Raw genomic sequence first — 12,048 nt, 5'->3', positions numbered from 1 at the left:
TAAATTCTAAAGCTATTTTGAAGATGACTGTAATTCTAATTACTCTTAACTGCTTTCCTATATTATGCATGATGACGTCTTTATTATATATGTTTTTTTATATAATTGGGATGTCACATGGAGTGTTTTTTACACTCACTGCTTGTTTTCATTTTAGTAAAAAATTATAATAAATAATGTTTGAGTTTTTAATATTAATGAAAAAATAAAACATAACTAAGAATTATTTTATGTACTTTCTTCTTGTTGAGAGTGGTGTTATACATTTTTTTATTATATTGAAACTCTTTAAGATTTTATCAAAGGAGAAATAGATGTAACAAGTTGTGTCCTTCTTCTTGTCATGAAAATATTTATCATTGATCTATTAATTTATGTGAAAGCAAATTTCAAGTTATACTCAACATCAAAGAGTTGTTTGATACTTCAAGCTCAACAACAAATTTTATAAATATTGATATATTTATAATTCACTTATCAAATAAGTCAATGAAAATCTATTCAAGAAAGTGATATTTTGTTGAACGAAAATATTTGTAATTAGCTGATCATTAAATATTCTTTTAATATTAGTCTTATTATGACAAATTGTGTTGTATAAGTTTATTTTAAATTTATAATAATATGATTATAAAAATCCATATAAAATTTGTGATCAATATTAAATGGATATTTTTATGGATATATGTGATAGTGATTAAAAGTATTTAAATATTCGATTTCTAATAAGAACGGTAATCCATGAATATTGGTTATCCACTGTTATTTATTAATTATTGAATTTTATTTTAATAATTTAAATTTAAATAATCAAAATAAAATTTCTATTGAAAGAAATATTAATAATGGATGAATTTTTAAAATTTGACTTTATATATTTCTATTTTTTATTTAAGCTTATGAAATTGAAAATTGAAATTGAAGTTGTTTTAGAAAAGATTCATTTTTTAAAATGTATATAATGATACAACTTATTTAAATTTGTTTTTTAGAAAAATCAAATTTATTTGTATTAATATTTTATTGATTAATTTAATTTAATTTGTACTTAAAAAATATTATTTTTTATCTACATTTATATTTCAAAACGCTGTTATCAAATAAGTTTATTTTAATTTTTTAAATAAAATATAAAAATATTTATAGATATTTATGGATAGTTATGTATTGACGAATATTTTTGACAAAGATCCAATAGATAACCTGATGAATAATGAAAAAAAAAACGAAACAGATAGCATATTGACATTCATTATATTCACAAATATGACTATATCACAAATGTAATATTCAACACATTGTTTTGTTCAGTAAAACTATTGTTTTTATTTTAGTAAAACTGACTATATTTTTAATGAATGTTGCAAAATAAATTGAGATTTGGTAGTCTTATGCATGTATATGTGTATGAGGTGAGTTCTGTGTCATGAAATCGTTAATGAAATTAAATATTTAAAATACTATCGATAACCTAAATCAAGTAGATAAAAATGTGGTGAAAAATGAATAAAAAATCTTATATTAATGTAAAATTCTATCATAATTAACATGAGTTACCAATTAAGATAAAAATTATAATCTTAGTCTGAACCTTCACCTTAATTTAGGTATTAATCTCAACTTTATTTAGAGTTGTTAAATTTCAAATTTTGTGTTAGGTAAAACAAATAAGCTCTACACCTTAAATTTTATTAGTAATATTCAAAATATTGATTGGTTTCTTTTATTTGTTTACTTATATTTTATTTTATAATTGTAGTGATTATATACTTGTACATAAATAAATGTACCTATTGAAGACAATTCTATAGACAAACTTAGATTTTAATATATTTTATACCGGATGACTTTCATCTTTTGAACTACGTGTAGGTATATTTATTTAGATTTATAAACTTGAAGATTTTGATAATTATATCATTATGTTGTATATATGTATGTATTCATAAAACGTCGTTTCATATTTTTTTTATTTATTTGATACCAACAATAAGCCACATTATAAACAGAATTATCTCTTTAATTATATTGTTACTATTAACTAGAGAACGAAAAACTTTCATAAATATAAACTTGTTCGATTATAAAATGTTAATGCAATAAAATTAATGATTTAGGTAACAATTATTTTAAATGTCACATATAAAGTATTTTTAATAAATTAAAAAATAGAATTTATTTATATTGGTAATATATATGAAAAGTAAGTATTTAATGGATATATTAATGCGAAGTCCGGATGTTTATCAATCGATTTAGGGGTTTAGTTAATTTTTTAGATTTAAATTCGAAGCCAAACAATTTTAATTAATTCATTTAATTAAAAAATCAACATCGACATTATTAACTTATTCTTACTTAACATTTAGATCTATATGTAGATTTTAAAACCTTTTTTTCCTTCTACTTTCTTCTTTTATTTATCTCTTTCATTGATTTTGATACTCTTACAGCGTAATATATCATATTTTGGTAAAGTATATAATGATGTAGGTAAAATAAGAAAAAAAAATACTTATATGCAATTTGTTGATGTTTTTTTTTTCTAATTGAAGTAATTAATACATAATATAATTGAATTATACACTTCAAAACAATTCAATAAATTAATTAAAAATATTACTTATTATCTTAAATATTTTTAATGTTAATAATTGTTTGTAAACAATTTAATTTACGCTAGATCAATTAGATATGAATTACACTATATTAATTAGATATAAATTCTTTCTTATTTGCAAACACTTTTTTTCAATTTAACTAAAGTATTTTCTTCTAATATTTTACAAACAATATTAATTTGATGTGAACATTATGTTGTAAATTAGTTTAACCCAAACACTCAAAGAATTCAAAGTTTTTTACTTGAATTTCAATTAGGATCTTGTGCATTTCCTACTAATACAACCATTTTTTATTTTCATTTTTAATGACAATGAAAGGAAAATGATGAAATAATGGATGAAGTATGAATTAAGATGACGAATTAAGAAATGATGTACATCTAAGTGACAACAAATGAGAGACAATGAAACATAAATAACGCAAAATAAATTACACAAACTAAATTATAAAGAAAAATAAAGAAATTTATAAAATAAATCAACAAAAGTGACAATCCAAATTACAACAACTAATTGAATTAATAATTTTTCTTGTTCGCGATGTTATAATAATATGTTGTTGTTTCCATGTTGCTCTTACAAAATACAAAAATTAATCTATTTGTATTTTTCTATCCATTATTTGACAATTACAAAAGAGTAAAATTAAATAAACTATATGTCAAACCACCCTATTTACTAAAATTCCATAAGACTACGTCAATAAACTTAATTCAAGCACAAATATTATATATATATATATATATATATATATATATATATATATATATATATATATATATATACATATATATATATATATATATATAATTTAAGTCTTTATTTTTCGTTAACTGGAAAAGGACGGGTTTTAATAATATTAATTTAGTTTTGCTAGACCAATTAAATTTAAAATTTAAATCAAATTAATACGAATGAACGGACTTTAATAAATAACGTTTAGTCTTGATTTAAGCTCGAACGAATTAAACCCATTAATACCACTTATGCCGAATGATTTTCCAAATCTCTTTTGTTCAAGTCGCAAAAAATACCATTTGAATGAAAACGATTTAAATTAATGACAAATTATTGGAACTTTGACGAAAAATTATCTGCATCAAATCAATCATATTAGGAGAAATACCCTGGTTCAGACAAATATTTTTAAACTCCTATTTATTTAAAGGACAGAAAATAAGATAAAAAAATATATGTAAATTAAAAAAAAAAGGAAAAAGGACTAGTGTTCAAAGTTCATATTTGAGTTGTTTTTAACTAAATTAATATATTATTTTCCTTGTTATATTTTTTAACAAAATTTTCCTCTCTAACAGTCATCCTTAGATTAATATAGTTGTTTTAGATTCATACATGTGCTTTCACACTGTACAGAAATCAGTATTGTGTTAAAAATAAGTTTTGAGAAATGTATAAACTGAAACGCAGTTTATAATTATAATAGTGATATAGATATAATTAATTATTGAAATTATGCAGCAATTTGGAGAAGGGTTGAAAAGAGAGGCATGGTGATTTGTTTAACCAAATATGAACCCAGATCGTAAAAACTCCACAAAGTCCACAGCGTGATTAGCAAGGTCTTCACCCTCTAACTCCAACTAAGCCGGCTAAAACTGGTTTTTTCTTCCCTTATTTTCTGTCTCCCCAAACACTCCGCAACAACACCAAAAATAAAAAATGAAAAATGAAAAATAAAAAATATAAATAAATAAAATTCTGACATATCCGAGAATAATGCTCACCAGCATATCTTCCTTTCCCTTTCCCTTTTCCTTTTCCTTTTCCTTTTCCTTTTCCTTTTCCCTTTCCCTTCTCACTCCAACAATTATCTGACTCCAAACTCTTCACTCCAACCCTTCTCCGCTCACACACACGAAAAAAAAAACTCAGAACAAATAAATATAGAAAAACCCTAAAACCGTTTTGGTGGAGGAAAACATGGCCACCACCACCAGTCTTGGCGGCGGCGCTGGCGGAGATGACCGCGTCCTAGCCACGGCTCAGCAGATCGTGAAGAGCCTCAGAGCCGCCAAAGAGGATCGCGAAGACATGCTTCTGATCTTCTCCACCTTCGATAACCGACTATCCGGCATCTCCGACCTGATAAACGGCGACGATTCCAAATCCTCCGAAGAGGAAGAACTCGACCGCTTCGAAGCCGCGGAGAAAGTGATTCTCGCCGACGCTTCCCTCTCCGACGAGCCTTCGCGCCAATCCACTTCTCTCTTCAACCCTCCTAACAATCCCGTGGAGTACTTTTCCGCGGTTGATGAGATCATCCACTGGATGGAGCAGTTTTCGATCGCGCCACCCTCCTCCGCCGTGGGACGCACAGGGCCCGCCATCGTGGACCGGGCGGAGAACGCGATTCAACTCGCGATGTCGCGACTGGAGGACGAGATGCGGCACGTGCTGATTTGCAACACGATCCCGCTCGACGCCGTGAGCCGCTACGGTTCGATCAGGAGGGTTTCGCTCTCGTTCGGCTCGCACGACGGCGCCATCGACGATACCCTAGAGAGCTTCGGTGAGGTCGGCTCGAGTCGTTTCCACGAGCGAGGCGCGAGCCTCGGCGACGATTTGTTCGTCGATTTGGTGCGTCCCGAAGCGGTTCAGGATCTCAGGCAAATTATCGATCGCATGGTTAGGTCTGGTTATGAGAGAGAGTGTCTTCAGGTTTATAGCAGTGTCCGTCGCGACGCTCTGGATGAGTGTTTAGTCATTCTGGGTGTTGAGCGGTTGAGTATTGAAGAGGTTCAGAGGGTTGAGTGGAGAAGTTTGGATGAGAAGATGAAGAATTGGGTTCAGGCTGTGAAGGTTGTTGTTGGGGTTTTGTTGAGTGGTGAGAAGAGGCTGTGTGATGGTTTGTTTGGGGATTTGGATGACTTGAAGGAGATTTGTTTCAATGAGACTGCTAAGGGGTGTATTATGCAGTTACTGAATTTCGGCGAGGCTATTTCGATTTGTAAGCGCTCGCCAGAGAAGCTGTTTCGGATTTTGGACATGTATGAGGCTCTGAGGGATGCCATGCCTGATTTGCAGGCTATGGTTTCGGATGAGTTTGTGATTGGTGAGGCCAATGGAGTGCTGAGTGGACTTGGTGAGGCTGCCAAAGGGACTTTTGCTGAGTTTGAGAATTGTATTAGGACTGAAACTTCCAAAAAACCAGTCATAACTGGGGATGTTCACCCTTTGCCTCGTTATGTCATGAATTACCTCAAGTTGCTTGTGGATTATGGTGACCCTATGGATTCGCTTCTGGAGATTAGCGAGGAGGATCTCCATCGGTTTAAAAATGATCTTGGTGGTGATGGTTCGCAGTTGGAGGCCATGTCACCCTTGGGGCAGCGGATTCTGTTGCTCATGTCTGAGCTTGAGTATAATCTTGAGGAGAAGTCGAGGCTGTATGAAGATAGTGCTATGCAGCAGGTGTTTTTGATGAACAATCTGTATTACCTAGTGCGGAAAGTGAAGGACTCGGATCTTGGGAAGGTCTTGGGGGATAATTGGATTCGGAAACGACGTGGTCAGATACGGCAGTATGCTACAGGGTATCTCAGAGCCTCTTGGAGCAGGGCCTTGTCTTGTTTGAAGGATGAAGGGATTGGAGGGAGCTCTAATAATGCGTCGAAGATGGCTTTGAAGGAGAGATTCAAAAGCTTCAATGCCTGCTTTGAAGAAATTTATAGGGTTCAGACTGCTTGGAAGGTACCGGACGATCAACTTCGAGAGGAGCTGCGGATATCTATATCGGAGAAGGTGATTCCTGCATATCGCTCTTTTGTGGGTAGATTTAGGAGTCAGCTAGAGGGAAGGCATGCGGGGAAATACATCAAGTATACACCAGAGGATCTAGAGACCTATCTATTAGATCTATTTGAAGGATCCCCTGCTGTATTGCATCACATAAGGAGGAAAAGTACATAGTACATTATAAGATCTTTTAGCAGGTGAACTCATTTTATGAGCATTACTTGAAAACGGTTTCCTGTGTCATGTGTATTTCTACTTGGATAGGTCTTTATTTTACAGGTCTTAATGTTAGAATGGGATTTTGTGAAATTCAAGTCTTCTCCTGGGCCCCTCCCTCAACAACCAAAAAAGATTTTTTTTTATGCGAATTCTGTAATATCTTTTGTATATAGTGTCTCATACAGGTTATCTATGTTGTTTATACTTGTTCAAACAGTACATTCATTAGCTATCATAAATTCAGACCATGTGTATTTACGTATCTGCAGTTTGCATAATTGTCGGCTTTTTTAATAATCAAAGGACATTGATATTTTACCAGGTAGTTTTGTATGATGTGTTTAGATCGATTTGAGGAAATATAATAAGGTAGTTGTAGTAACTGGATCTACTCAGGATTAAAAGTGGCTCATGGGAAGCTTGCATAATGTTGTCAATGATCCAAGAGGATTGATAGTTGGAATTTATGCATTAGCAATTATTTCAATACCTGGATCTGTTCGTTTTTATCTCACTGTCTTCCAACACCTGAGAGCACTTTAAGATTTACCCCTTTTTAAGCAATACTTGGGACGGCCTTCATTCAAATCATAATTCGTAGCTCCGGCCATGCCGATATGCTACTTTGCTTTTACCTTGTGTAGAAAGGTATATCATATTTACTTGGAAGTCTTGTCATGTTTGCCTGCGGTTTTTCCAGCTAGAGATTGTTGTATGCTCATTGCATCTGCATTTTCATTTAGGAAAATAAAAAGGAAAGGCTTCGGTGCCTACCATATTCTTTGATGTATGAATTATGCATTAAATTGATGTAACATGTTTTCTGTGTGGAAAGAAATGGTTCTGTTTCTGTTTTGTTGGACTCATGATCTGGGTAAGAAACTCTACACTGGGAGAACTGAGGAGGCATGATATGGTGACGGTGTATCTACCTGTCCACATCTTAGCTAAGCCACTAGTCACATTTAGCAGCAACAGAGTTGTGTCTTAATTTGTTCAACGTATCACGGGGAAACGTTAACGCTACGTTATTTAGTTTTTTCATCATTTTCCGCGCGTCATTGATGCAGTATCATTCGGACCAAGTCTATATTGGTAAGTGATGAAAGGAGTAAGATTTGACTAACTTCATATACGATTTTGTCATCATTTATTTATGGATAAAGAATCATTAAATCTATATATTATAAGCTTCTGTAAAATATACTAGTAATATGAAGTATCATACTTAATTTTTTTGTTCTTATTTAGTATGTAGCATTTTGCTTTAGATTATAAGGTGCGTTTAAAAAATAAAAACAACTAAACGCGTATGATTCTAACAGTATAGTTTTATTTTCTTTTTTGTTGTGGTACCATTCACTCAAGAGTCTGGATTGAAAAGGATTGGAAGGGGAGGGATAGTTTCAATGCAACTTTTCCACAATATAGTTAGTTATCTTCTCGTGCGTCAAACTTTTCTCTGATTTTGTCAACTTATTACGTCAAACACGACGGTGTAAAACAAGAAGTCCCAACAATTGGATTTGTTGGTAAGAGAGTCACAAGCCACAGAACCCCCAAATCAACCTCAAGACGAATGAGTTTGTTTCACTGTGATTGGTTACAAACTATCCGTTTACTTAGTCACCAGTTATTACGGTTCTGTATGCTCCAACGCAATGACCTCGTTTTGGTTATCTGTATAAGCACAATGCCACCTTTTTAAGCCCAGAGGTGAAGAGAAAAAGAAAATGCAACTTTAAAGCAAAAAGAAAAAATTATGGTTACTTACACTCACGCCAGAATTTACAATACACACAATCTCACTCTAATACCCACTTAATAAAACGGATACAAGTAACTTGCAAAAACTGCCTACACCTTATACAAAGACCCCAAGTACACGTCTTCAGCCCTTAAAAGAACCACATAGGTCTTTTTCACTTTTACTAAAATAATTTATTCCAAAAAAATAAAAGAAAAACCTTGGTGCACCAGGTTATTCTTGGCTATTAAACTCTCGTATTTGCAGGCAGAGGAAGAACACCATCAAAGAAATCACCAAAATAGCCACGGGGTTCATGTACTAGTCTTGATATTATGTCTCTTAGTGTGATTAGTCCTTGCAGATCCCCATCATTGTCCACCACATACACCCTGTGAATCTTCTCTTCATCCAGCAGTTGAATCAACTCTTTCACTGTACAGTCCTCTCTGCATGTAACATATTCACTTACCATTGGGAATGCGTTTTTGTTCTTCTCCAAGTAACTTCTAACCGCTGTCAGGAAGTCCTTTACTGTAATAGCTCTGTTGCAGTGTGAATAACCCATGAGTGTGTAAGTAATGGTACAAAAACTTAGAAGATACAGCCAATTCGGTTTAATAAACTCATTCTGTCAGATTCAATTCATAACACACATACCTATAATCATGGTATATGTCCGGAGCATTTAACAAGAATTGAACATCTCGCAAGCTTATATTACCAACTGCCTTTCCGCTATCTCTCTCAATTACAGGCACTGCTCCAACCCTTTTTTTTCTCATTACTTTAAATGCTTGAAGGACTGGTTCATCCTCATAAACCTGAAAAAAGAAATAGCCCATTATGAAGTCCATAAAAATCAACACGCTTGCTGCGTGAGGAGGAAAGAAAGAAAGAAAGAAAGAAATTACTTATCCAAGATGAGAGCATTTTACATATATGTCTACAAATTTAAGATTTGTAGGATAGATTTTACTCCTCCATATGCACTAAAATTATGCTGAATTGATACATTGCTCGGTTAAATGCAGTGAGCTTGAATTGATCCATCTTGACTGTAGTTCATGAAAGGGATTGTGAGAATGTTTATGTTGGTATCAAATTTTTAGAGTTTAGCATAGCATTATACTAATCTTATTTTAGAGTGGCAGTGTTATTGCGATAGCGTGGGGCTGAAATTTTTACTTAAGGTTTGATGTGCTAACGTAATCCAGTTCAATCAATTGATGATGACCTTCAACTTAAGATAGGACCTCACCTTTATGATCTGATCTGGTGTAACCAGGGGAAGACCAACTTCAGATATTTTCTTGGTTCCCCAACTTTCAAACCACTGAAGTCCAGCGCATTCTGCCAGCATATGAATCACGGCAGATTGTGTAATAATCTTATCTATTGTACCAGAGCCTAAATCCAACACAGGGACACTCTTCATCTTGTACTTCGAAAGCAACAAGAGCATGGTTAGAAATGAGTTTGATCTCTCTAAAGCAAGAAATGGGGCCCAGCGGAATGTCCCTGCAATGTCACGAACCTGTTTGCTAAAATGTTAGCTAGTGAAATAAACAAAGATTAATCAAACTGAGTAAGTAGCTAGAATAAGAAGCACTTAAAAGAAATTATTTTTGTTTGACATTGTAAAAGCAGATATATTACCGTGGTATTCTTATAAAGTTCAGATGAAGTAAGATCTACAAAAAAGTTTCCTGCAGTTGTTGCAGCAGATCCAAGGCCTAAGGCTTCAAGTTCCAGAGCAAAACTCAGTCCATTAGCTGCAGCTGCAATTGCCTTTGCACTGGTTGGAGTAGATGGACTCCTAGGTGATGCAGGTTCAGACTGTCAAGAGTATTGTGACATTGGCTTAGTGTGAAAATGAGACATCAAAGAAAAAAATGACTTCAACTACCAGCACCGGGTAATTACTCTGTTATTTAAAAATTGCACTACTTTAAGTTTGGCATTACTACAGTTATTTTCTCCTTGATTGAAAAATTACATCTACTTTTCTTAGTTTGTATATTATTTTTTGACAACGTGATATTTAAAAATTTACACACATCTTCCCTATTTTTATGCACAAACCATAGACATGGTAACCTTGAAAATACAATATATAGAGGTATAAGGAAGGTGGTTTTTCAATAGAAGAAAGGCATAAATGTAATCATCCATGATCTCAAAGGAGATCAGTCTAATTGCCCTTTTTTACTTATTTCACCTTTCGAATGTTCTTTATTCTTTTTGAAAACACTATTAGGCATAGTAACAATCAAATCATCATTCAACAAAAAGAAAAAACACCACTGATACACTGAACTGTCCATTTGTACCAGACCCAATAGTCATACTAGATTCAATTTGTCATACTTTGAATCGAATAAAGCATAAAATAGAAAAATGACAGTAACTTCCAGATTCATATGTGTGCAACAATTAATTGAATTGGTATGTAATATGTCCAACAAACCTGATGCAAGATCCATACAACAATTCCAGCAAACTCGACGATTCCGATGTATCTGTCAATCCAACTAGCATCTTCAGGAGCATCAACATCCACCACAGGTGCACTGAAAACATTGTGTCGTGCCAGTTTCATAACAGCTTCGGCCAAGGTGGCGTCTGATTTGATCTCAATTTCTGAACACAAAATAAAAATTTACACGTTGAGAACTAAACCAAAAGACACAAAAAACAAAAAAGAGCAGATAGCATAACATGAACTAGATGAAAAAATAAGCCTCACTCAAATGACCAGATAGTTTACACTTCTCAGCCTAAAATATATTTATCTTGGGTGCCAAGTCAATTTTCATCTGGGTCGAATCAAAATCACTTCTTTCTTCGTTCTTCAATCACCCTTCAAATTCTTTTGATGATCAAAGACGAATATGTTCATAAAAGTGATAAATAGATAGGTACCTTGGTTTGAAGGAGCCAAAGGAAACGCAGAGACAGGGATGCTTTCAAAACAAGCGTTGAGTTTCTCGGTAGGACTTAGCTGTGCCTCTTGAACGTCCCAAAGATCCTCAACTCGCATACCCAATTTCGCTTCTGGGCTCCGAGGACTCTCTCCCATTGTTGCCATTGCCATTACTCTTTTTCTTTCTCTCTCTTTCTTTCTATGTAACTGCACTGAGAAGCTTATAACATCTCTATTCTCCAACACATTCCCATAATAATTAACTGAAAAATAGGATCATAAAATCTACCACGGAGTCACAGACTACTTCCCTACACCTGATATCTTCACCGTTTGATTCTACTACTTAACGTTGAGCGTGGACTCTGGTAAGATCGTACGGACACGATTGTGATACACATTGTGCGCGATGCATTGTAGTGGTCAACGTGATGGTTATCTTGCCCTCACTGTTCGCTATGCTTATCCAAATTTGCATTATTTAATGAAACACTTCCTTGTCCGGTTTTTACTGTGGGCCACGAAAGAGTTTGCCGCGCTAATGTGCGCTGGGAGGGTTTTGCGCGCCCACAGAATTGAGTGTTGTTGAAAATGCGTGCTGCTGATTAATTATTTGAGATCAGAACCTACCACAATAACATTAATGATTGATTGCTTTCTGTGTTTTACTTCTTTTGCCTCTCTGCATTAACGGATAAACCTTAATGTGTCAGTCAGTTTCCACTTAAGGAGTAAAAGTTGCAGTTAATTTAAAATTAATTCTTATCTTAAAATAT

The 12,048-nt window shown here is 33.4% G+C and overlaps 2 protein-coding genes across 2 annotated transcripts; one reads left to right on the top strand and one right to left on the bottom strand.

The window, feature by feature from the left end:
- The first annotated feature begins 4,359 nt into the window (after positions 1–4,359).
- LOC108320200 (exocyst complex component EXO70B1) lies at positions 4,360–6,861 on the top strand. Its single transcript, XM_017551563.2, has one exon. It carries the CDS (start codon positions 4,566–4,568, stop codon positions 6,552–6,554), a length of 1,989 nt encoding a protein of 662 aa, XP_017407052.1. The 5' UTR covers positions 4,360–4,565; the 3' UTR covers positions 6,555–6,861.
- Positions 6,862–8,339: 1,478 nt separating this feature from the next.
- On the bottom strand, positions 8,340–11,508 carry LOC108334422 (SNF1-related protein kinase regulatory subunit gamma-1). Its single transcript, XM_017570300.2, has 6 exons — positions 11,272–11,508; positions 10,817–10,989; positions 10,006–10,185; positions 9,608–9,883; positions 9,007–9,170; positions 8,340–8,891 (listed from the first exon to the last, which is right to left on the bottom strand). Exons 1-6 carry the CDS (start codon positions 11,441–11,443, stop codon positions 8,594–8,596), a joined length of 1,263 nt encoding a protein of 420 aa, XP_017425789.1. The 5' UTR covers positions 11,444–11,508; the 3' UTR covers positions 8,340–8,593.
- Between the last annotated feature and the right edge of the window lie 540 nt (positions 11,509–12,048).

Source organism: Vigna angularis, chromosome 1, assembly GCF_016808095.1.
Source record: "Vigna angularis cultivar LongXiaoDou No.4 chromosome 1, ASM1680809v1, whole genome shotgun sequence".
Classification (NCBI taxonomy): domain Eukaryota; kingdom Viridiplantae; phylum Streptophyta; class Magnoliopsida; order Fabales; family Fabaceae; genus Vigna; species Vigna angularis.
The sequence above is the reverse complement of the archived record's forward strand: the minus strand, read 5'-3'. Positions and strand labels throughout refer to the sequence as shown.